Genomic DNA, 26,019 nt, shown 5'->3' on the forward strand with positions numbered 1-26,019 from the left:
TAAATTTATGCATTTCAAATCATTGTTTTTCTGATAATCCAGGACTCTGGGCTCAACAATTGTGTACATTCATTTTAGGATCTCTGTCCTTGTATGATGTCTGATTTATTTTACAATGAATCTGCCAACATTTAAACAAGTAATGTTATTCAGAAGGTTGCATATTAAAAAGGGAGGCTTAATATTTCAGCTATAAAATGGTGTTTCAGAATTTAGGGTTGTACTTTTTCATATTGTTTTAAATTTATATTTTAGAGTGTAATCTCTTAAAAGAGGAAATGTCAGGAAAATAAATGTAAAATATGCTAGTTTTTGAACTTAACTATATGTAGTTGGGACATAAGTTTGATTATATTAGTTTTAACAACCTTGGTGCATGTGAAATATTAGAGCATGAATATTTTGAGTAGATTTTAATTTAGGCAGATTTGGATAAAGATTCAATTTAAATAACGACTGATTTTCTTAACTGACATAAAATCACTAACAGGGTTTTGAAAAGGGCCTTCAGTAGAGAAAGTTTTCTCCTGTCAGAGGAAACAGATGAGCTGTGCTGGCAGTTCACAAAAACTAAAGTAATGAGGAAAAACAGGATGGAGAGAAAACTTGTGTCTGTTTACTAGCAGGTCAAATTCTTTGATATTTTCTATGAGGTCAGAAAAACAATAAAACCTTCAGAAAACAAAACTAGTATTTGGGATATTATGGAGTTGCTGGCTAAAGATGATAGTGATACATAATGCTTTTAAAATTATAATTCATTAGGATATTGTAGTTATTAACAGCATGTTCTGATTGAGAATAGTCTAATTTGTAGCTTTATATTAACAGGACTAGTTGGTGTCTAACCCATATTAATTTGGATGAGTGTTAGGTTTTATAATCAAAAGGATTAGGAAACTAATGTTTTAGTAATAAATATTTCAGGCATATTGTAAAACAGTTTTTGGGAAGATAATTGTGTCGATTCTTGCATCAAAGTCACAGCTGAGTTTTACCTGCTTGGAATCTCCAGATTAGGATTAAAGCAGGAAACGAGTAACAGGAGGAAATAAATCTCTTTCTGGTAATTAGGGTCTTTGTGCAAATGTTTAGGAAGGGAGGAGCTCAGAGAGACTCCAGATGTAACTGGCAGGAGAACATCCTGTCTTGACCTTTGCCCTCTCTGACCTTTGCCCTCTCTATTTATCCTTGGTTTTGAATGGGTCTCCCATCCTGTCCAAGTGAAACTGCTTAGAGGTTTAGGAGAGGACACGCCTTCAATGCATATATTAAAATTAGGACGACACGTCTTAATAAAAGTCTCCACAGCAGAAAAGCCGAATTGCTTTGTCTGCAGTTTATGAGCGATTCCCAAAGGCGCCTTTGCTTTTTCTCTTATTGTCGTATTTTGTTCATTTTTCTACTTTTCTCAGGTAATTAATGTCTGTTTGATGGTTTTTACTTCTTGATGGTTTGGGTGTGATGCTGATCTGCTTTTCTATGCATTTAATTGTCTGAATAAAACCCTAGATATGTCTGAACCTGAATGGCGACTGGTTGTTATCTGTGTGGTTTCCACTGTGTACATGCGGAACTCTGGATTCGGGAAACTAGAGGAAAACAACTAGCAAAGAAGCTTAACAATTTTAATCCTCTAGTATTAATACTTACCAACCATACGTCTTAAGTTGATCACAACTGCTTATCATTGAAGTCTCTTTGCTTATTTTTTAGTCAAACTCCATTATTTTTTATTTAAGAACGTATTATTTAAGTATTATTATTTATTTAAGAACGTTGTATCCCTGTCAAAGAAAACTTTGACAGGGATACAACCAAAACCTAGTCAACTCCAGGTAAAGACCATTTGTGTTCATCTTTATCACGGTAGATGTGGGAGATCTGAAGCTTGCTCCTTCTTTTTCTTATGAATTTATTTCCATCAAATCAGTTCAAAATGAGTCAAAAGAATATTTTCACTATTACACTTATTAGATCCTCTTTCAATCTGCATTGTTTTTATACCCTGAATCAGGGAGCTGTTCACAATTATTTGTTTCCTTTGCATAACTAAGTTTATTTTCTAAAGGAGAAGGTAAACATCTGAGCAGTATATTAAAAATGACATTTCTTCTTGTAATCTTTAGTAAACTGTTTCATTTTCAATAATTTTGTAATGTGCTCTTCTTTTTAACTTTACCCCTTATTGTGAAGGTGCTACATCTGTCACTAACCAGTCAGAACGTGATCTGCACTGGTTTCCTACTTACTGCGGATTGGTTTGACAGTGTACTGAGCTCCTGCTGTAGGATCCACCTTGAAGCATGTCTTTTTGCAGAACAGGTTGATGTTAATGACAGTTTCATTGTGCTGTTCACGTAGGAAAAATAGAAACCAGCTCCAGACATTGAAGCGCTCCAGCTCCTGCAGCTCTTCTTCACCTTCCACAGTTTGCACCTTAAAGACCTTTGAACTCCACACTTTCACCTGTGAAGAGGCATTTAATGTACAGTTTAACAATCATGCACAGAGCATTTTCCTACAGTCAATTTTAAGCTAACAGAGCAACTTCCAAGTTTCAGGATGTTACATTTTGGATTTTTAAAACTTTTTATAGAACAATAGGTCTTTAACTTAAGTCAGTGTAATTTGTGGAACTTGCATAAATTCTTGTCCACGTTTGCCTCCAGGTTGGAACAACTGTGTTTTTGTAGCAGAACCGGTTGGGCCCAAACATAAGGTACTGCTCGCCATCTTGAAGATCAACTATAGGACGGGTGCCACCTAGAATGAACAAGAAGATACATGTGTGAGTGTATCACAAAATAATAATAATAAAAAAAAACTAGAAATTTAGAGCAAATAAGACTTTTCTCCTTTTATGTTTTCCTGTAGCCTGTCTGTGTAGAAAGTTTTGTGATGGCAATAATATTGGTAAATATTATAATGATGATACTGGTTGTAATATGACTGTTTTTGTCTTTTCTCCCTTTCTCATGTGTTTTTGCCACTTTGTTGACCTTTAGCAGTTTTAGGTAAGGTCATTTTTGGTCCAGTATGAAGATGAGCTGCCATGAAACTCTGTACAACTGGCTAAACATTACATTATCAGGAATAATGCAAGTTAACACTTAGCCAACAATTATTAAACTTTAAACAGTCTTTGAAATATAAATATTGCACACACTGATGATGACATATTCGCTATATGCTGTGCAGCCTTATGTTTTGTTTACTTTAATGCTTACATTATGATATACATATAAATAAAAAATAAATACTAACTTATTTTGCGACAATAACTCAAATGAAAATGCAAAAACCTAGCTTTCAGCTCTATGAAACTGCCACAAATACCTAAAAATGTGTTTTCAGCTAACTTTGTAAAACAATTTCTCAGCTTTTCTCAGTACAAATACTGACTATGCTTTATTGAGGCAATATATTATGACCTATCCTATAATTCATTACGTTTTCTACAAGCAAAACAAACTCGGATTAGTGAGGGCCTGAATGAAAACAACCTAGGTGTGTTCTGGGATGTCAAGCTAACGCCTACAAAAATGACAGGATGCAAATTTCCAAACAGAACAATGGATGGTAGCCACAAGCTTCCACGAAGGAACAAGACACGAAGGAAAATAATAATTGTATTAACTCCTATTGCTGTCTGATGAAGCTAAATAATTGTTAAAAACAATTGCTAGTCTTTCAAAAACCCATTAATGTTGCACTGACTCGCTCAAAGTTCTAATGTAAATGGAGACAAACACTAGCTAATGTTTACTAGCCGTAGCTTGTAAAATGCATGTTAAATACCACCAAAGGTCATTCTACCTGCTTTATAACACAGCTTTTTACCTGTATATTGGTGTGAAGTTTGATGTAGACACATAAAAAGCACTGTAAAAACCATTAACTTCGAACTTGCTGAGATGTAACCATTTATAATTTTCATGCATCCCGCCATGATGACTTTGCTAACTCCCGCCTCCTCCAACGTCTCTTCCTGCCTCCTCCGCCTAGCAACCGTTCGATGAGTTACCGGCGCGACAGCCAATCACAAAACAAGACAAGATGACGTCATCGCCAGTGTTTGATATTTCAGTTTCGGGTATTGCTAATCTGCCATTTTCCTTTTTTTGCGAGTTTATTAGGAGAATATGTACTACTAAAACAGATATTTAAACATTTATTGTCAAGTTTAAACTGTAGAATTGTCTCAAATTCCGTTGTAAACAAAATCAAATTAAGGTGAATGAGTCAAACTTTTTTCTCTCTCTTTGAATATCTTAGTTTTTATTTGTTTAATGAAAATACCTTGTTAAGCCATAATACATAAGAAGAACTATATCTTCTTACTGGAGAATTCTAAGTCATGTGAGTGGTTGATTGATTCACTGATTTTATTTCAAACACAAATAAAATATAGTGAACAAAAACAAAATAATGTGTCCAAAAAGGAAAAGGTTTATGAATATTTGTTGAATGTTACCTGGAAGTAATTAGTTTCTTGCTTTGAACTTAAGAGCTGTCACAGAAACAGTAATAGAAATACGGAAGCAGCTGAGCCTTGTAATTAAGTACGTTGCATATTTTACAAGATACAGGATTATTTTTTCCCCATTTTTATCTAACGCTATGGAAAATGTAATTTCTAAAAAAGAAAAACTTCTCAAAACCAGCAAAAATAGTATTTTTAATTCAGAAATCTTATGTGTTTTGGCCTATTTAATGGGGAAGTCCAACAGACAGTCATTGACACACCCTCAAAAAGGAGAAAAAAAAGACATTGCTTAAGAAGTTGACTGTTTATGTGGTAGAAAAAGTTGCACAAGCAAATCCACCAATGCAGATGAGCTGAAGGCCACTTTCAAAGTAACCTTCCCGTGTCGTCCTCGGTGCCACAGGTTGATCTCCTTCAGCAAAACATGCAAAAGAAGCCATGACCAAATACTGAACAGTTTTAAAGATTTTCTGTGAAGCTGAATTTTGGGTTTTCAGTAACAAGATTCCATGACCATTATGATTAAGAGAGATAAATGTATGAAATCTATGGTGTAATAAATCTATGTAAAAATATGTTTCACATTTTTAATCAAATTACTGAAATAGATTCAGAATTCAGAAAAAATATCAGAAACTCACAAACAAACATCAAAGACTGGTGACAAACCCTTTAGAGCAACTCAACAACCTCAATATTATAATTGATTGAGAGTTCACAAAGTATGAGAAATGTTACAAATAATTGATTGATTGATATGCAAAAAAATATGTCACTTTAGACGTAGTAGGCATGTTTAAAGTTTGATGTGACGGAAGTGACCATTTTTTACCTAATGTAAATTTGTAACATTAGGTACGCTTAACTATAAATAAATTAAGCGTAATCCAGGACTTGTTATTGGATTAAATTGGTGACAATGGACAGTGGGTGATGAAAAAATCCCGTCTTTTTATAATAAGCTGGTTCTGTAGGAGATGAGGAGAAGACGTCATGACAACCCACATTCACACATGACTGCACAGACAGGCTGCAAATAGGTCAATCTGGGTTGTCAAACTGATGATTAAGCTGAATGAGGAATTTCCAAAGCATTAAATGTTGCATCTGAGTCACAGAAGTAGCTATATGTCATTACTCTGTACACATTTGAGTTTTTATTTCTTTTCTTGCATTTTTTTAAGCAAGGAGATATGTCAGAAGCCTGATTTGTACCGTTAACCTTTAACTGAGATAAAATACAAAGAATAGGAGTTTTATTTTTGATTAATATCAAAGACAATATCAACCACAGAACGACAATTCACTCAAAATTTAAAATACACCAAACCAAAGCCCCAAACTTTACATTGTTATCCCAAGATTTATTCCTTCAATTCACTTTGGTCAAGTAAACAGATTGTACTGCAGGAATCCATAATCTGCTGATAAAGTCCTACTGTGTGAAAAGTCACATTATGTTCAAATATCCAGGGAAAGGGCTTCTAATCTACACTATACAGACGTTGTAATCAACTTTGTAACATGTTTATTTATCCTGTGCCAAAAGTCTGCCTTCTCATTAGAGAAAGTTTGTTTTTATCTTTTTTTTAAATACGTAAATGTTAAAAATGGTTTGGTTCTCTTGATAATTAAGAACCTTTTTTAGTCTGTTAAACCACTTTACAATTCAGGTTATTTATGTAACCCACAATCCAAGTAGAAATGACCTTATGACATCTAGCAAAACAAACAGGTTCAGTTTATTTACAGTTTTAGAAAAATATTTAAGGAAAGTTCGTACCAATAATTTAGCCTACTTCAATTAATCATGAAGCTATCTGTCTAAATTTAACCTACGCATATCTATCTATCTATCTATCTATCTATCTATCTATCTATCTATCTATCTATCTATCTATCTATCTATCTATCTATCTATCTATTTATCTATCTATCTATCTATCTATCTACACTTAGCTTCCTCTGGTGGACAGATGGAGAAACAACAATGACGGTTCACTTCGCAGCACAAAACCTGCTTAAATAATCTAAAAACTTTTTATTCTTAGTAATACAGTTTTCTGTTTGGCTTTTTAAGTCAGAATTTCTGCAATATAACATTTTACAGCAACTGTGTTAAGCCACGTTTAGCCTTTTTTTCCTGTTTTAAAATATGCAACAAGTTTTCCAAACTTGCTGTGTCACTGTGCATACACAGAATACCCAATCTGCCACATTGCCTGTTTCCGAGTTAACAGCAATAAATGTTTCAGTCAGAAATGATCAAATCCTGCACCAGCCTATGCCTGATGATGTTTTTACATTAAAACATTTAACAACAATTAAAATAGAAACTGTGAGAGCAGTATGGTAATTTTAGAGCATCTTGATTAAACTAGCGATTTGCTTAGATAGTAGAAGAACCACATGATTCTGCAGTTAAGTTGTAGTATCATTGCTGTAGTTGTGCAACAGTTCTGAAGCTGTTTTTCCACTTACTGAACGTGTGATTAGCTGAACCTTCTTTCCACATACCCAGACAAGCCCAGAAAAGCTCGGCAGCTGCATTTGTATCTTCTCTGTACGCTACAGAGACATGCAGCAATGTCAGAATCAACACCCGCCAATGGTATTGCTTGCAGGATTGTTTGATGGAGTGTTGTCCTCCTGAACTCCACCCAACATCTGAGCTCCAGAGACTGCAAACAGAGTCGACTCTCACACTAACTCTTTATTCATGGCAGCTTTATACTGCTTACTGCACAGTAGACAACAGATACTTCTGAGTAAACGTGGAATTTATCATCATCTAAGTATGTCACTGTTATAACTTTTTATCTACTGCAAACACTTTGTGATCATAAATTAAAATATCTATGCTTTTCATTGTAGGCCCTAAAACTTTTATTCATAATCCAGCATTAGCTGCTCAGGCATGTCATTGACGTAACTGTTTGTTTTTTTAATACTTTATTGCAAAGTAAATGTGCATTTGGTGCAGCTGGTGTTAAGCTCCCATAGCTGTTAAAGTGTTGTAATTCAGACAGCAAACAGCTTTCCACAGTTATTTTAAAGAACGTAAACATTTAAAAAGAAGTGTTCACACCATCAAAATTATTTTCTGACATTCATTTTCAAATTTGACTTTTGTCACGTTTGTCAAAGGTGTTTCTCAAAGCCTTAGAAGCAACTTCAAGTTGCAGTTTATTGATGCAAGACTGGGCGGTCACGATAATTTCAATTCATCTGGTTTATTTCACAAGGAGGATAAGTGATTCAACTGACTTATCTGCACTTAGTAGGACAAATAGAAAATGTTTAAGGAGTTTTATGATTTTGCTATTGTTGCACATAGTATGCAACATGATCAGAGCATTCTTAGATGTGTAGGAGATAGAGGAATGAGTATTAAATATAATTTTAAGTGTGTTGATAATTGAAACATTCACAACATTCAGAGGTCCACCAGTACTCATGTTACGTGGGAGACTAGTTGCATATTAGGAAAAATGGATTTCAGTTAACTACATTGTGCTTAGATGCTATTAACAGACTTTTATTGCAATTAACAATTTCTATAATAATTATAAAGTGACTTAAGGGCAGAGATTTTTCAAGAGGGGCTACCAGAATATCTATTGTGTAGCAGAATACTACTTCTATTCTTTTTTTTATTTTGATGAAACTCAAAGTAACACTGACAAAAATAACTAAACATTTGAGTTGCTTACATATTTGCATTATTTACATAGAAACGTCTGGTATCTAATGCTAAAACACAAGAAAAGTAACATTAAACTCTTAAATATGAGCTATATTAAGATATTATCTCATCACAATAAAATAGTAAGAGCTAACTTGTATGAGACAAATAAATCAGTTATGAGACATAATTATACTATTTTATTATTGTATATTATTATTGTATAGATTAATCTATAATAAGGCAAACTGTTAATATTTGCATAACAACGTAGAAATCACAAAATACAATGACACTTTAGAAATGTTAACTTTTCTCATCTGTTCTACCATAACACATAAACACCACCCTCTAAAAATACATCGTTCTAACTTATACTTTCAATTATTAAAACTGTGTCGTATTTTTTCTCAAAACAAACTATAACTTAACCAAATTTCTTTCTCCACCCATTAACCTTCTCGCTACAACCAGGTTCAGAGTTAGAGTACTGTAATTAACGGACTGTCCCTGAAGGCAGCATAAGTAGGAGAGGTTGTGTTTTTGTTGAGAGTGAGTAAAAAGCGGAGGACGCAGCAGAGAGTGCGAACTCAAAAACTTCGTCCAAAGCTTCGACACACTGCCACTTTTTACCCCTAAAAGTACTCAAATCAGTTTTCTCTCAACGGTAAGTAAAAATATATCACGAAATATTATATTATACCTTTGCTTCGGCATCTTCCTTTTGGGTTTTTCTTCTCGTTTTGATTTTTTTTTTGTAGTGACCGTTTAACGGTTTCAAAGTGTGCAGTAATAAACGAGTTTTGTGACTTTTTTTTGATTAAAGCTTAAAGTAAAAGGGACAACTACGCGTGTTTATGTAAGCTTAATTAATTCACACTAAATCTGAGTGATTTGTTTGCTGTAATTTGGTCCGATGATGACAAAGCTGGTTTTGTTCTCGGTGGTAATTAGCGGGTCGTTACGGAGGTACATTGTTACAAGCGACTTTAAAAAGCAAACTTTAAAGCATTTTAATTTAATAAAGTAAAATTTATCACGTTGTTTTGCGTTTTTGTCATAATTTCTTTACATTGCACACTTTTCTGGTCCCGCTGTTCAGGATTTTTACGGCTGCTCTGTACTTCCTGAGACACCCAATATAAAAAGAAACGCTTAAATAAGTCAGAGGAACTTTTTATAAACTCTTTCCTCTACTTTTTGAGACGTCGTGATGTGTCAGTAGCTCAACCAAGGGGCGTTTTACTTTTCGGTACTCCAACGCTTCCTCCTGAAAATGACTCAGATCTTTCACTTTTCTAATTACATCCTATATAATCCTTAATATATCTCTTATTTTATCTCTAATTTGGCTTCCTTTCAGTTAAAACCAGGATCCTGCTCATCATCTGCCATGGCTGTGGAAGGTGGAATGAAATTTGTCAAATATGTACTTTTCTTTTTCAACTTCATTTCGTTGGTAAGTTCCAACCAAATTCCCCTTCTCCTGACACTTTTATTGTTAAAACGTTAGCAGACTGGGTGTGGAACTCGACTAAGAACTTCACTAACAGGCTTCACATCATGAAAATACCGCAGTTTCACGTGATCAAAGATTTAAACCTAACTTCAAACCTCACTAAAACCTTTGCCTGTGCAGCCAGAAGTTAAGCAAGACAAAGAGTGTCAGTATCAGTTTTGTGTCTCTTCTTGAACAGGCCTGTGACTTAAAATTGAACCAAACCTCTGTCAAATCAGCTGATGAACACTCACATTGGTCACACAACCTACTTTTTCTTCTTCCGGCATCCATATGCAGGACTTGTTTACTTTTGACATCTATGAAATCCTGGATGAGATTAAACTTTTCCGGCTTATTGCCTGTTTGCAGTCTGGGAGTTTTAGAGGTGGCAATCGTGGAATGTGAATCTTTTGACCGGATTATCAGAGTCGTGTGATTGTTTCCAATCAGCATGTATTCAGTTTTTTTTTATTTATGGACCCTGTTCTATACTTAGCGCTGTATTGTGCAAACCCTGTTCTGGGTTGCAACCTCACAGCAACTTCAACTTGCACATGAGGAAGTCAAAATGACTAAGCAATGTGGCTATGGTTTTAACTTTAGCAGTCGTTTTGACTTTAAGAGTTAGAAGTTTCATGCAGGAGTAAGAGCGTGTAAATAAACACTCTGGCTATGCCTGATTTTCCATCTTACTACGTCATAGAAAATTCCCTGGATGTTACTTAGTAACTAATGTATTTTGTGTCTGTTAGTTTTTGTGCATTGAGCATTAAATTTAGGTTTGACTAACCATTCATCTTCAGGATCAGTGCCTTTATTTTACCATTTTATGCCGTGTGCATCAGATTTATATATTTTGGTTTTAGACAGAAAATAGCAAATATAGTTGAATTATTATGGCCTAAGCTCTGTTTTTTATTACATAATATATTCCAGGATATGTTCGACATTATTGGCTCAATTCACCTGCTGTCTTCACTCCTTTTTTGTTCCCCAGTATCAGCTATCAGCCACCCAATTGACCCGGGCTCAAATATTTACACTGCTGTTGTCAACAAGAAAAGGTTTTCCTTTTAAGCCAGTGCTTAGCACGGGTTACAGGGAAACCAATGGATGGTGTGATCTGGTTGGAGATGTTCACAAGCTAAAGAGTTTATGTAAGACTCAATGTATGTAACTATTGGTGCAGTGATTAAAAGTGGTCTGTTTGTGCTAAAATTGAACCAAACCTCTGTTAAATCAGCTGATGAAGTTTATAAAACAACAATTTTCTACGATTGTGAAGGAATTTTTTTTTTATTTTTGGCAGCAAAAATCTCTTACTGCTTTATATGTTAAATATCAAGGTGAGAAATTGCTGGTCTTGTTTAACGAGCAGACCACAGTAATTGCCAAAAGCGGCATTATTAACAAATATATGATATTCAAAATCCAACCAGTCACATTTGAGCAGGCTCTAAGTGTTAAAAGAATATATTTGCAGAAGTAAAAATGAAAATCAGAAGTTATTAGTTGATGGTAATGTGGATATTCTTCCCTTTATATTTACAGAAACAACAAGTTTGTAACCTTGGTATACATCATGACTTTAACCATAAAAGTCAAAGATGAGAATTAGATACCACTGATAATTTGGCACATTTTTATTCTCGTTGGCTATATAGTCTGCTGTTGGTGTGTTTATCAGCAGGTTATGATTGCTGCTAAACTTCAGTAAAGTTGTAAGCAGTACAGTGATAGTTATGTCTGGGAGTAAGAAGGTAAAATAAAAAGTAAATACTTAGAAATACAAACACAAGAATACTGGTTAGATTAAATTAGCCCTTTGGAACACAAGAAATGTTTTTTAAAAGTTATGTAGAATAATTAGAAATATCTTTTTTACACATTCCCCCTGCTTCATTCTGCGAGTTTTCTGTCCTCAAACTTTTCATCCAAACGTTCTCATTGATGTTCTGTGACAAAGGAGTCGATTTTAAAATTTGCATCAGTTTTCTGGAAATTTTTAAAAGAAATATCTACAGTAATGTTGAAAGGTATAAAACTAGTAATAAGCTTAAATCTTTATGGATTATGTAAAGTTTGTTTTTCTGACATTTTTATAAAATCTTCTAACAGAATAAAAGAAGCTTTTGCTGTTTTGGGAGTGTTTTTTTCTGTTTTAACGTCCTCACAGCCATGTATCAGTTTGCAAAAGCGGATTATTTTTAACTCAACTGAGATAACAGAACCTTACCAAGTCTTTCTAGAGAAGCCTTTTTCTTTTCTTTTTAACCGTGCTTCTCTAATGAACACATTCACAGTTCACTGAATGTACTTCCCTGTTGTTTGCTTAAGAGCTGCTTGGTGTGAGCTGATCATAGCCAAATAGATTACACAAACACACACACGCACACACACACGCACACACACACACACACATGTTTGTGTTGCTATCTTTGTGGGGACTTTCCATTGACTTCCATTCATTTCTACAGCCTAAACCTTACCTTTACCTTTTTCCTAACCCTAACCATCACATACCTAACCCTAACCCTAACCAAAACTCAATTCATACCTTAGTCCTAAATCTGACCCCTGATTGGTCCCACAGATGCACACACACACAAACGCACACACACACACTGTTTGTAAAAGGTCCGGACGGCTACTATTACCCCACCCAGAAGATTGACAAAGTCTCATATGATCATTTTCCACTTTCAGGAACTGAAGTATGTCGTAACTTCCCATCAGTTTAGTTGTTTAGGTGCAATGGTCAGTCATCTAGATTGAGAAAATTCTGGGGGGTTTTTGTTCTTACTTCCATAGTTTTGGCATTTTTGTACGCGACTGTTTGGGGTTCTAAAAGAATCCACTTCCTCTGACCCTGGGTCAGTTCCCACCTGCTTTGAAAACACATGACTCAAGGTTATTTTGTCACAGTTTTCTTAGACATTTTGGTTTGATCAGGAGAATCTGTCATATTTCATAGGAATTGAACGGCCAAAATGAAAATCAGGAACATAACTAGCGGCAGTGTAAAAGCTTTAGATAATAAAAGACAATTTCTAATCCCTAAGGTGGGATATTTATAAAACACTAGCGCACATTATATATTGTATCCAAGAATAATTACTTGTTGTTTTTGATAATTTGAGCAGTTTTCTGTTTGGACATTGTCTAAGTTTAATATTCAAATTATTTCACAGTTTGACTCCATTTATTGATGCTCAAAAGTTTTTTTTCTGAATTTGCATACTGAGATTCCCTCCATAACTTATAAATTTGCTCCTTAGTCTTAAGCAATTTTTTAATGTTTTCCGGTAACTGTTTTGGTGATTTTCTTGTTGATCATCCGCTGTAATTAAAATTAAAAAGATACCGTAGTGATGGGTTAACTATAAAATACGAGTTTACTTGTTAAACGTATGGGTTATAAAAGTAATAAATGTATAACCCATACATTTATTGCTTGTGGAAAGGAGTGGAAATTTTGATAGGTTTATACTTCCAAAGTTTTAACATTATAGTTCATACTGTATTTTTTGTACATATTCAAAAATTAAACAAACAGTTAATCGGAAATACACACAGATTTAAGCTTTATGATTTTATCTCTTTTTCCTTCTTTACACATCAAATTATTTAACTAAAGCAAATTAAACTAATATGCATTGTTTCATAACATGAATACAAAACGATTTGTTCTCGGGTATGAAATGGAAATAGGTTTGTCCAAAATAACTGTGTATGAAACAGACGTGCAAGGTAATCAAACCTCACATAATTTCTTTAGAATCAGGAATAACTTTAGTTCTTTTAAAGCTATAATCAAAATATTTCTAGATGGGTACATTAAAAATTAGACCTGAGTTTTATCACAGTGAAAAACACATTAATTACTTTATTTGCTGTGTATATTTAAACAACAAGCAGATAGTTTAACTTTCAACAAAATGTAGCTGACATGAGAACTAAACTGGTCTCCTGGTCTTCTTACAGTTATGTGGACTTGCACTGATTGTCGTGGGAATCGTCGTGCAGGTTTCTGTGCACAAAAGCTTTCAGATCGTGGACGCCAGCGCCTCTGCAGGCCCCATTCTGCTCATCGTGGTGGGCCTTCTGACTTTCTTCGTCGCATTCTTCGGCTGCTGTGGAGCCTGGAAGGAGAACCACTGCATGGTCGCCACGGTAATGCACTGATCCACAGCATCCTTTACAGTCATGAGTAAAGCTATAGCAGAGCAGCTTATATGCAGATTTATTTAAAATCAATTAAACATGGCTATAATAATTGCACAAATGGCATCAACAGCCAGTATATTGGGTCTGTGTATTTTTGTCCTATTTTTTTAATTTCTTTAAAACTATATTATAATTATTTCCCACCATTATTTATTTTTTTAGTTTAGTTTTTGTTCTTGTTGATCCATCAGTGCTTCTGAAGCATAACTTCCCATGGGATTAATCCTGTAATAACCAGGAAGACTGTTTGCAATGCATCTTTCATTGATGTCTAATGTTTATTATAGTTCAAAATGTATATGCTTGTCTGCCATCACAAATTTATGTACCACAAATTCATGGGGTTTAAAATTATATCAAACCATCCATTGTAGCTGTAACAGCTTTAACTCTTCTGTAAAGAGTTTTCACAAGGTTTAATAGTGTGTTTATTTTTCCAGAAGTGAAGATAGGGAGTATTTATTAATGAACTAGCCCACTGGTAATTAATTATGAACTGTACTGAGAGTGAATATCATTGTTATTCAAGCAAGAAAATCAACTAAGGCAACTCTAAATCTCTATACTACTGTAGAGAGCGTAGAGATATTTATATATGTGCCACATATGTAAAGCACATAATTCTCACTCAGTGGATGGTTATTCCTTTATAGATAACATTCATTCTCCTCGCTTTACACAGCAAAACTTCAGTAATCGTGATAGAGCTGAACTTTGTCTAAGTTTGATCAAGTCCTTTCTTATCGCCTGTTCTTTGTTGTATTCTTGGCAAATCCCAGCAATTTAATTACCTATCTTTAGAAAAGGTTTGTATTGAAAATGTATTTTTAATTATTCCTTGGACCAAATCAATCTCTCCTTCTCCATCAACCATTAATGTGTAAAATAAAAATAAACTAATACATATCTGGACAGGAAAACCAATATTTTTGAAGTAAATATTTACCTCCCTCACTTTTCTTAATTGTTCTGCAGTTTTCCTTCTTCCTCTCGTTGGTCGTCATTGCTGAGATTGCTGCAGTAGTTCTTGGATACGTATACAGAGACAAGGTATGAGTACACTTCACTCTTTGTTATGTCGTGTAACTCCCTACAGGAGGGGTGTTTTAATTTTCTTTTGTGTCTTCCGTGTAGGTTAAAACCATGATAGAGAAAAATCTCTCTGATATGATCAAGAACTACAAGTCGGGCTCACAAGAACTCAAAGAAACTGTGGATAAATTCCAGACGACTGTAAGTTCAGCATCGCCTGTCCTCGTCACTGTTTACATTGCTCAGCAACACCTTTGCATAACAGTTCTGCATCCTGTTTGTCCTTCACCATGTGACATTGTTACTCTTTGCGCCGTCTGTTGGCCCAGGCTGCAGGTGGCTCTTCTGTTATCAAGGTTTTGTGTTGGCTCATTTGCAGTTGAAGTGCTGTGGCGATCAGAACTCCACCGATTGGCAGAATTACGGTGACGATGGAAAAACCGTGCCTGACTCGTGCTGCATAGAGGTCAAACTAGGCTGCGGAAACGGAACCATGACAAATAGCACCGTAGTGTACCAACAGGTAAAATATATTCATTGTGTTTTAGCTGTTGGAGTTTCAGGAACAGTAGGTAACAGAATGTCTCCAGCCATCATGACCGGATAAGGTCCGAGAAGCTCGAGATATTAAGTTAGCCGAAACTAAACACAGACTACATTCCATGTAGATGGAATGTAAATATTAGGGAGAAGCATAATTCCACTTAGATAAAATTGTTTCTGAGACAAATAAATGTAGACTTAAGACTTGGTCGTGATGCATGGATTTAGAGAGGCGTATGTGATGCCTGATGGCTGTCTGTGCCTTTACAGTTTGTTAAAACAACCAACCTTTATGCATACATAGTTCTCGTGTGACGTCACACTTCCGGGAACTTTGCTGTTGACAGCCATCTTGGTAGGTATCAAAACTGTCATTACAGTTGCTAGCAAATAACTATAAAATGGAAAGGAACCTATGCACAGTTTTCTTTTACTTTATTTTTTATTATTTTCCTCATTAGTGGAAACAAGACACAATCAACATTCGTTAGAAACAATACAATCAATCAAATAAAGAAAATTGGAAGAGCAAAAGATCAGTTGTCTCCATCTTGTGCTTTATTCCTTTTTAACATGTAAATTATTTTCTAGTGAAAAATAATCGGCTATGTGTTGTAAATAATTGCCTAATTCTCTGGAGGCGACATGCGCAGTGCGGTGGGTGCTGACGCAGCACGACGTCTGCTGTTAATCCCTCTATAAATCAGAAGCAAGGTGATACAAACCTGATTACGAAAGCCACCACAATGTTAATCCTTCCCCAGTTGTGCAAGGGAACATGCTGCTTCAAGCATTCCCTACAAATAACTGTGAATTGAACTGAGTTAGAAAGCAGTCCACCATGAATAAACTATGTTAGGAACTTTTCCAATTTGATCAGGAGCCAAAGATTTCAGTCCCTCTTTCAGATCACGTGCTAGCAAATTAATGTCTGCTCACTTTTTGTTTTAGGGTTGCCGTGACATCATGGTGAAGATGCTAAAGAAAGACGCTCAGTGGTTGATAATTGCAGCTATCATTGTTGCTGTCCTCCAGGTACGTATTGGCTGTAAACCAAAGCACATCATCAGAGGATTCACCTATCGATATTTCTTTGACCAATATTTTTTTTTTCCTTAAGTTCATGATGTAAAAGAGAGAAACGTACTCCTAATTGAGGCGGTAATTAAGAAACAAAGAAATTACAAGATTATCCCCTTTTATGCATGATAACATACATCCCAAATCTTTATCTGAATTTTATTGAAGACAAAACATAGAGCAGAAACAAACTTACCGTTTGTGTCCTCATACATAGAAAAGAATGGGAGTTCTACCTAAGGAAGCATGATATTATCTGCATGGTCTCGGTATCGGCCGATATTAGCTGTAAGATTTAATATCCGCCAAATATTGGTCAAAATAACTCACTGATATAAAAGGCGTCGTTTCATAGGACAAACCAGTGGCACCGATACCTGCAGCACGGCACTTCAGGTCTGCACTCTTTGAGTGTCGTCATTGTCTTAGAGAGACCAGATGTCATGAATAAATCTGACGTTAAACATGCTGCAAGTTGAAAGTGTTGCATCATTTCTAGTCTCCTCTTTGCGTTTGGCTAAATTGACAAAGATAATGTAGTATTTTAATTCCACAGTAGAGAAATCAATATAGTTTCAATGAGTAGGTATAGGAAAAAAATATCGGTATCGGTTATCGGCCAAATTAGTTTTAGTATATAGGCATATTGGATATTGACCAAAAATCCAATATTTTGCTTTCCTAGTTCTTAGTTTTGATGAGTTTGATAATTTGAAGGGGAAAATTATTTTCAAAAGGGCCAATTTAATCTAATAAGTATTCTTGTATTTTTATTTGGAAGTATACTTTTTATTTTACCCTCAGACATAACTATGTATGATTTAAATGTTATATTTTAAATGTAGCATCATGTGGGGTTTCATCTTCATGTTAATTCATTCATTTCTTTCTTTCAGCTTCTGGGCATCGTGTTTGCTTGCTTGTTGATGAGAGGCATCCGCGGCGGCTATGAAGTCATGTGATTGGCATACAAACAAGTGCTGGCCGGTCGGGCCCTGCTTATTAGGAACGTCATTTCAAAAGTTAATATTCAAGTTAAAGTTCCCATTTTATTTACAGGATTTTAAGTTTCTCCTTTATAGCAAAATTGGGTTTTTTAGTTTCATGTTGGATCATTATTCCTGCTTTTGTACTGTAAATACATAGAGAAAGAAAAGCATTCAGAGGAAAGCTGATGATTGTCTTGGAGTTAAGAGAAAGACTGGAGGTTTTTAAAGCCTGACTCTTTGGAAAGTATTTTTGAGTTAAGTTTTTATGTTATGGTTTCATTTGTAATAAAGTCTCCTGAAATTACATGGATTTTCAATAAAGACAATTAAGAAATAAAAGTGGCATTGAGATTTTTATTGCAAAAAAAAAGTATAATGCAATATTGGCACAAAAACACAAAAACTCAGAACTTGAGTAAATAACATTTACAGAAAGATTCATGTTTCAGATGCTGAGTGCCAAAATTCACGAAAGGCACAGGAAGTATAATGACGAACTTTACAGCTCCAGTTATGTTGTACTCCTTCGTACTTTCAGTCATCGGTGTTTGAACAGGTTGGATGAAACTGTGCTAAAATACATGAATTTAAATCTCCACATAAACAAAATGATGGGTACAAAAAGTAAACAGTAAAGTGCAATCACAACTTGACAGTCTACATCTGGGCTTTATCCCCCAATTTCTGTATTTTGTCTAAAATTTAAAGCTAATTTTAGTCTTTTGAACAACTTTATCGTGACCAGAAAGTTGGAAAATAAAAATAAAGCATAAAATGAGGTAACGGCAAGAGAAAATACAGCATGTTTGATGACAACATGTCCACAAATTCTGAATACAGCTCTCCTTACATTTATTACTACTGATTTACATCTGAATTTTTCATTTAACTTTATTTCTTTTTCTCAAGTAGAATCGTCTTGGTTTCCCAACATGCATTTTGTCCGAGTGTAGGTGCAAACTCGGACAAAAGCAGAAGCTAAGCATGTGTTAAAGCAGTAATGACCTGAAAAACAGGAACAATGAACGTTTTACCCCGAGTTTTTAAACAATCCTTTGAAAAAGTATTCACACCCCTTGAGCCTTTTTGTACTGAATGAAATACCAGCACAAAGCTGTTCATAATTATGAAGTGGGCGTAAAATGTTCTTTTAACAATCTGAAAAGTGTGGCATACATGTTCTTAGCCGTTTCACTCTGATTCCCCTAAATAAAATCCAGTTCAAGCAAGAGCCCTAACATGCAAAATATTACGAACACACCAAGGACAGGATGAAACATGGTGGCAGCAACATGCTGTGGGGATTGTTTTACTCAGCTGGGTCAGAATTAGACTGGGGTCTGGACTCACCTTCCAGTCGGACAATGACCCAACCAAACGACCTAGTTAAAGTCCCAGTTTCGTTTGATCTTGAAAGATTTTATTTTTAAGAAAGAAAGACAGTCTGTCCCATTTTATGTTGGTCTATCACATGAAACTGTGGATTTAAAGTGAAGAAATGTAGAAAAATGAAAGGGTGTGAGTACTTTTGCATGGCATAGCAGATAAGGGCTCCAGAGGAAATTAAACTTCCCCACCAAGGTTCAGAACTGCAAACAGAAACATCTGTTGTCTCTGATAAAGACTCTTTGACGTCATGTTTCCATATTAAATTGTCATTGAGGAAATTAGCATCAGTGTCCGGCGTTGGGTTTTTTCTTTTGAACCCAATCTAGCCAGAAAATGTTCTACATTTCTTTTTTTTCCTTCGCAGTAAGAAGATGCTGACACTCTTGTGTGCATTGCAACACGAAAGTGACTATAATCACAGGAGCAGGCTTCCTGTCAGTGACGGCTCGCAGCGCTGGGGTAGTTTGCAGACATGAGCACCATGCAGTGCAGCAGAAGCGACAGCTCTGACTCTGCAAATTTTAAAAAGAAGACAAATGTATAATGTTAGGGTAAAGACACATTCCTTTAAATTTAAAATGAGGAAATAATCTTAAAAAAGATGGGAAGTAGTAGTCTATGAAAGACTTTGTTGTCCCTCAATAACAAAATTAATTTCTGACTTGTGTTTTTATTGAGTTTCTGTTAGAGGAGCATCAGAGCGATGGCGTCTACTCCTACTGACTGCAGAAGGTAGAACATTTATGAGGCAAAAAATAAAAGTACACATCATTTTACATTGGTCAACCCATTTAATCAGATATGATCTTGTTTACAATCTACAAATATATAATCCAATAGAAAATTAGAAACTTAATTAGCTAAAAGTATTTTTTGTTTTTCCAAATATTGATTCCTGAACTCTTCCTGAGTTAAAACATTAGGATTGTTGTTTTCAAACGAATATGAACTTGTTTTATTTGAGGTCTGAAAGCGCTGCATCTTTCTTGTTATTTTGACTATTTATCATTTTCTGTAAATAAATATTAAATCTTTGCTTGGACACGTTGTCAGTAGTTCATAGAATAAAAGACTAATGCTCATTTTACTCAAACACATAAAAGTAAAGAGTAAAATTATCATTTTAAATGGTTTCTTAAATTTTTCCAGAGCTGTATGTTCAGTGAAGTACGAAACCCAGCTTCTTAAATCCACGCACCTTTTAAAGCAGACGACACCTGAAGCCACTGGGCCAACCACTCCCGAGACTGACTGGTACCAAGACTGTCAGCGTTCATCCCTCTCACATAACAAGCCTGCAACAGGAAAGACTTAGATCAGCCCGAGAAACTGCTTCAGCTTGGGGAAATAAAACTCACCGAGTGACGAACCTGTTTGAGTTCCCAGTCACTGAGCTGGTGAGGGCCCATTCGGCTCAGGGCTCGGTCCAGCTGGAGCAGCTCCACGGCATGGCTGTTCAGCCGTCGACCAATCAGGAAGCCCGGGAGACGGGGCGTGAGGAAGAGGAGGGGGCTGATGTGTCTCTGATCAGCCACAAACACGGATGAGCTCAAACAGATGCAGCAGAGAGAAGGTGAATGAGAGGAAGGCTTTGCTCACCATCTGTTCGTTGCTCATTGTGTTCATGGCCAGAGGAGCTCTGGAGAACAGACTTCTGACAGCCAGGATTTCAGAGACATTCGGGTTTCCGCCGCGTTGCACCTGGATGCAAACAGAAAGTAATCCTGTTAAAGTTGAACAGAAATCACAGCACACTTTAACAAGTTTGATCTCGTTTTTAAGCAAGATGTGCCCAACGCAGACATTAGCATGTCGAAACACGGCTGTGGATCGGTTTAAAGAGCTGCAGCGAAATAAAACAGAAACGAAATGCTATTTTCTCAAATAATAACTTTAAATCTTTTCTTGAAATAATTGAATATTCTGTATATTCAAACCAACCACATTTATTGCCACCTATGATAACAGATGTGAATTTTTTTTTAGATTTTAATAATACTCAACTAATTTAGCAAATGATTAATCATTAACTACAGTGTAAAAAAGGACATTTGATGAAAGAACAACAAACTCAGAGCAGTAAGCAAGCCAAAAATAGATATACATTTTGGATGCAAGATTAAAAAAATCTCATAGTTTTAACATAATCCTGTTCAAATTTTCTTGAGTAACAACAACCCCAAAACATTAAATCTCCTATTAAGCATCTTTTGTTGTCCTGTTATTGATTGGTGAATAATAATAAAAATAAATTAACCTTAAAGTTTCTTGATGCTAAGCTTTTCACATGTTGATGTTAGAAATATTATTTTAGTTGCAGATGCATCCTTTACTACAAATGATCAAGCGTTCACTAAAGGAATTATATTATTGCATTTTAGACAATAAAATTTTTATTTTCTTATTTAAAAAGTAACTTAATTTGCTTTAATTCATTTCTATTATTTAAAGAAGGCTTCAATGTAAAATCAGCAGAAAGTGCCAATTTATTAAAATTCGATTAATCGTCAGCATAATCAGGAACTAAACTAATCATTAGTTGCAGCCCTAATTTCTGATACATTTCCTTACCTTAGTGCAGAGGTTCTTCAGAAGACCTTGCAGGTGACCGTTTTTGACCTGATGGCTCACGTCCTCCAGCTCTTTGAGAATCGGTTGGTGGTGCTGAGTCCTGTGGGAATGATACACTTTCCGAAACTCCAGCTGCTGCCGGGGAGTCCAGAAGTGAGGAATCAGCAGCTGACGAGGGAAAAAGTACCTTGAAGCCACACGGAGACATTGGTGTTACCGACTACAGTGGTAATAATCAGGCACAAACATTCATCTTTTTAAAATGTTGTGCCGAATATAAAATACAATAAATAAAAAAAACATGCAAACAGGAAACTCACATTAGGAAAAAAATCAGGTAGTTTGCAAATGGAGGAATGGTAATAATCACAAGTGGGACGGCCTTTATTAGGTCTCTGCGAAACTGAGAAGCATAGATTACATTAGTATGCAACAACATCACACAGAAATCAATGAAATGAGAAAAACTCAAGCTCAGCAAAAACACAAGTATTTTTGGTCTAGTTTCTAGTGCAAATATCTTAGCACACTTGGAATGAGACAAAACTAACTTGCAAGTAACTTTTCAGCTTGTTTTAAGTCAAACATTTCTTAATATTTATGGAAAAGTAAAGATTATTTCAGATACAACATGGGAAAAAGTATTTTTATTAGTGAAATAATCCTCTAACGGAACTTGTACTTTTTCATCAATATTAAAGAATTAACTTAAAACAAATGGATATCTTGATTAAACGTTACAAAACTAAGGTATTTGCACTAGAAACTCGATTAAAACTGCTTGGTGAGCGTATTTGCAGTGAGATTATAAATTTTAGCTACTCTGTGTAGCTTTTGTAAAACAGCATAAATGTATAATCTGTAAGAAGATTGAGTTCTAAGATTATATGATGGGAATCTCACAGAGACTCTATGTTTAGTCTTGATAGGACATCCAATTGTTTTTCTGTAATTCTTGTTAAGGACAATCTTTTATTGAACAATGACATAAAAATACATTTTCATCTGTTTTCAATATTTTCTTGTTTATGAAAGCACCAGTTTTAGCATTCTGAAACAAATACACGTCAGCTACATTAAGGAAAGTAATTAACATTTATTCTTTGGACCTAGATTGACTGAAATCAGATTCGCAATGTCTAGATGCAGTATTGATCCAAGGCATTTTCTCAGTGCATCATAGGCAATGAAAGGCTGCTGCCACCAGGGGGAGACATTGGTACTCAGAAAATGTGCCTGGTTTGCAACACTTATTTTTAGTATAGCAAGACAAAACAAACTGGTTATAAGGTTACAAAGTCCTGTAGCAAAAATGGTCATTGTTGGTCTCTCTGCAGTTATCAATACTGTTGCTGAGATCTTTCTAAATTAAAAAGTAAATTCTTTTTTTATTATTTAATGTAATTTGACATTTTGACCCCCTTCCAAGCTCCTCATCCAGGCTTCACACTAACATTTTTTATATTGTTGTGAGGAAAGAAACCCTACATCTAAATAAGTACCAGAGAAAATATCACTTCTTTAAGACACTGACCTGTCTGAGTTTTTCCATCTCCCTGTAGTGTAAATCGTGGAACTTTACTCCCTTCGTCAGCATTTTGGTTTTTATCCTCTTCACTTCTCTGGCATCCTGGAACAGCATCTTGAATCCTGGAAGAAGATTCAAGGAAACATTCATAAAGAGAGGAATTCAAGGAGAGCAAGAGGAACTGTGTATCATATTACACACTGTAGTTAGCCAGTTTTCCTTCATTATACGCACAGATTTTGCCTTTACTCTTGTTTAGGTGTCAGATTTCCAGTGTAACTAGATAACACAAATAGCCAAACACTATTTCTAGATCATCATTTCTTTTAAAAGCAGAGTCAGGAAAGACAGCTGTGGTGAGGAATGAACCCATCTTAGTCTTGTTCAGGGTGCTGGAGGGCATCAGCTAATAGCCATAATACAACGTTACAAACGTTTTTCACATGAAAATTGAGAAATCTTTGAGAAATTATCCATTAGATTTACATCTGGACTTTAAGTGAGCATTTTGACACATAAATTGCTTTGATCTGCCCCAGTGGTTCTCAATCCTGCTTCACTCTTCCTTCTATCTTAGATGCATCTTTGCTCCAACATACCCGATTCAAATGACTGATTTCCTTTCACAACAATACCTTCAAGTCGAGTTTATTTGCGTAGCACATTTTAGCAACAAGGCAGTTCAAAGTGCTTTACATCATAAACACATCACAGTGACCCATTGTGAAACAAGTGAAAAACATTACATTTTGCTGAGTGACACCATCAAATATGTTGGTCAATGCTCCAGTGATTATGGTTCTAAAGCAACTCTGAACAAGTGGGTGTTTTAGTCTTGATGTAAAGGAAGTCAGTGTTTCAGCTCCTTTGCAGTTTTCTGGAAGTTTGTTCCAGATTTGTGGTGCCTAGAAGCTGAATGCTGCAGTGAAACACCTAGGGGTCCTGAGGATCCAGACCCACTCATCTAAACTGAAGCTCTAGCTGCAAGTTTTGGGTCATCATCATCCTGGAAGATTAGTTTCCACACTAGCTTCAAGTCATTTGCAAACTTTAATGTTTCCTTCCTGGAAAGGCTTTCATTTAGCATCGCCCTTCTTCCTATTAACTCTGCGCAGAGTGCCTGCACCAGAGAGAAACGCAAACCCACATAATGATGCTGCCACAATGGTTTACATTGGGGATGGTGTGTTCAGGGTAATATGCTGCGTCAGTTTTCTGCATGTAGTCCAACATGAGGAAAAGTGAAGCTCTGATAAAACTCTGGTCTCTTCTGAACAGTTTCCCCTGCATGATGAACTTTGAATGAGACTCCATACACAGCTCTGAAAAAATGAAGATCCCATTTCATGGTTACTCCACCAACTATTGATCTCTGAACTCTTCCTGAGTTAAAACAGTATTATTGTTGTTTCTAAATTAATATGAACTTGTTTTCTTTGCATTATTTGAGGTCTGACAGCACTGCATCCTTCTCATTTCCTGCAAATAAATAAAACATTTTTGCTTGGAATTTCAGTTCTCAGTAGTTCATAGAATAAAAGAACAATATTAATTTTACTCAAACATATACCCACAAAAGGTAATATTTGAGAAACTGATCATTTTAAGTGGTCATTTAACCTTTTCCAGAGCTCCATATGTTTTTGTTTACAATAGGGCTGCAAGTAACTGTTATCTTAGTACTAATTAATTCGGATTAAAGTGACTTTTTTACTTAATTTGTACCAGGTGAAGTTAAAACCAGCTCGTTTGAGGAGTTCCAGGTACAACATATTTGCAGACATTTTTTTTATCATCTTAAATGGAAAATGCATAAATACTGTTATGAGAATGTTATTTCAGCAAATGTTGAACACCTGAATCACATAATTAGGCCATTACGAGATAATTCAGCCATTTAATTCAGGTGTGTTGGACTTAGGACATATTGAAAAGTTCCTCTCCTGTCTTCAGTTTAGGTGGACAGCCATACATTGGTAGGTTTGTAATTGTGCTACAGTTTGCATTTTTGAATGGATGGACTGATGTTCAAAGCACATTGTTTGATAATATAACCCTGCTTTTACACACCTTTATCACCGATCTGTCTGGTGTGTTGGTAGTTTTTGTGATGCCATTTGGTTATTAATGAACAAACCTTTGTAAAGGGAAGTGGTTGCACTAGATTTTATGTAGGGGCTATAGTTTATTCTACCTATATTTATTCAGAAAACTGGATGTGCCACAGTAGCTATAAAAACAGATACACAAGGCTGATAACCTAAAGAACTAAACACTGACAGTAAACCGCATAAACCCATCAGTAGTGTTGCAGATGAGTACATTTTGCTCTTACCTTCCTTAAAGGTGTGATAAAGCAGGAAAAATCGAGGAAATCGTCTTTTAAGAAAGTCTTCATATTTGGCATTTGCCCACTGGATTCTGGAGGAAACATATCGTCCAATACCTCGTCTGACTTTAGAAGAAGTAAAATGTTTGCACAAAGGTAACCTGTGGCGTAAAAAACCCCCCACAAAATGTTATATAAAATGCATAAAAGTCCGATCTTATCACAATGAAGAGTTGGAAGCACAAGAGCACTACATAATGACACGGAACATGTACAAGTGACACCTTTTGTAAACATCTCCGATAAACATTTTTAAATAGTCAGCAGGTTATCAACTGTCTGCATTGAGATTTAAATGTACTTAACGTTTGATTATTTAGCAGGTGTGTAGCTAGCTTAGCAAACCATGATACATTCCGGTTAAATCAAGTGAAAAAAGGGAAAGGTTCACCCTGGGAAGACAGACCTGGACTGGCAGGATACGTCTTGAAGGTAAAAGCCATGTGTTATCCTGTTTGTGGTAAGACCACTTAGTCGGGTCAAAGACAACCGGCTGCACAGAATCGAGCAGGAGAGCGCCATGTTTGACGGGCAGAGCAGTTACCGTTACTACGGTAATATACGGGAAAGCTGACAGTTGGTCATTTACCGTAATA

At 35.5% G+C, this 26,019-nt stretch overlaps 3 protein-coding genes and 1 long non-coding RNA gene across 5 annotated transcripts in view; 2 read left to right on the plus strand and 2 right to left on the minus strand.

The window, feature by feature from the left end:
- nemp1 (nuclear envelope integral membrane protein 1) overlaps positions 1–4,015 on the minus strand; it is an 11,468-nt gene extending 7,453 nt beyond the window's left edge. Inside the window, exons 1-3 of the mRNA XM_015051510.1 lie at positions 3,844–4,015; positions 2,645–2,766; positions 2,253–2,469 (exon numbers count right to left, since the gene is read on the minus strand). Coding sequence (XP_014906996.1) covers positions 2,253–2,469; positions 2,645–2,766; positions 3,844–3,952 — 448 coding nt within the window. The 5' untranslated portion in view covers positions 3,953–4,015. The remainder of the gene's footprint in view (positions 1–2,252; positions 2,470–2,644; positions 2,767–3,843) is intronic.
- A 4,685-nt stretch (positions 4,016–8,700) lies between these two features.
- Positions 8,701–17,885, plus strand: cd63 (CD63 molecule). Of its 2 annotated transcripts, none has more exons than XM_015051506.1 (8): positions 8,701–8,841; positions 9,538–9,633; positions 13,660–13,848; positions 14,878–14,952; positions 15,037–15,135; positions 15,314–15,457; positions 16,429–16,512; positions 17,454–17,885. In XM_015051506.1, exons 2-8 carry the CDS (start codon positions 9,568–9,570, stop codon positions 17,517–17,519), a joined length of 723 nt encoding a protein of 240 aa, XP_014906992.1. In that variant the 5' UTR covers positions 8,701–8,841; positions 9,538–9,567; the 3' UTR covers positions 17,520–17,885. The 2 variants fall into 2 exon arrangements, with proteins under 2 accessions (XP_014906992.1, XP_014906993.1); XM_015051507.1 differs by having other exon boundaries at positions 8,702–8,841; positions 9,548–9,633.
- A 72-nt stretch (positions 17,886–17,957) lies between these two features.
- letmd1 (LETM1 domain containing 1) lies at positions 17,958–25,991 on the minus strand. The gene is made up of 9 exons (XM_015051505.1): positions 25,830–25,991; positions 25,370–25,524; positions 23,041–23,156; positions 21,827–21,909; positions 21,507–21,693; positions 20,535–20,636; positions 20,306–20,458; positions 20,134–20,230; positions 17,958–19,447 (listed from the first exon to the last, which is right to left on the minus strand). Exons 1-9 carry the CDS (start codon positions 25,943–25,945, stop codon positions 19,371–19,373), a joined length of 1,086 nt encoding a protein of 361 aa, XP_014906991.1. The 5' UTR covers positions 25,946–25,991; the 3' UTR covers positions 17,958–19,370.
- Positions 24,695–25,539, plus strand: LOC106959145 (uncharacterized). The gene is made up of 2 exons (XR_001427284.1): positions 24,695–25,010; positions 25,381–25,539. It is a non-coding gene; the product is annotated as an uncharacterized LOC106959145 (long non-coding RNA).
- Positions 25,992–26,019: the final 28 nt, after the last annotated feature.

This window comes from Poecilia latipinna, unplaced genomic scaffold (genome assembly GCF_001443285.1).
Source record: "Poecilia latipinna isolate Pla-1442-1.1 unplaced genomic scaffold, P_latipinna-1.0 Scaffold1049, whole genome shotgun sequence".
Classification (NCBI taxonomy): Eukaryota; Metazoa; Chordata; class Actinopteri; order Cyprinodontiformes; family Poeciliidae; genus Poecilia; species Poecilia latipinna.

Bases quoted from the DNA above. Each gene is read 5' to 3' on its own strand.
- letmd1 (XM_015051505.1), bottom strand. From the start codon at position 25,945: ATGGCGCTCTCCTGCTCGATTCTGTGCAGCCGGTTGTCTTTGACCCGA. The intron at 25,525-25,829 runs GTCTGTCTTCCC...TTTACGCCACAG, and splicing joins GACGTATCCTGCCAGTCCAG to GTTACCTTTGTGCAAACATT. The intron at 20,637-21,506 runs GTAAGGAAATGT...GTTTGCATCCAG, and splicing joins TGAAGAACCTCTGCACTAAG to GTGCAACGCGGCGGAAACCC.
- cd63 (XM_015051506.1), top strand. From the start codon at position 9,568: ATGGCTGTGGAAGGTGGAATGAAATTTGTCAAATATGTACTTTTCTTT. The intron at 13,849-14,877 runs GTAATGCACTGA...ATTGTTCTGCAG, and splicing joins ACCACTGCATGGTCGCCACG to TTTTCCTTCTTCCTCTCGTT. The intron at 15,458-16,428 runs GTAAAATATATT...TTTTTGTTTTAG, and splicing joins GCACCGTAGTGTACCAACAG to GGTTGCCGTGACATCATGGT.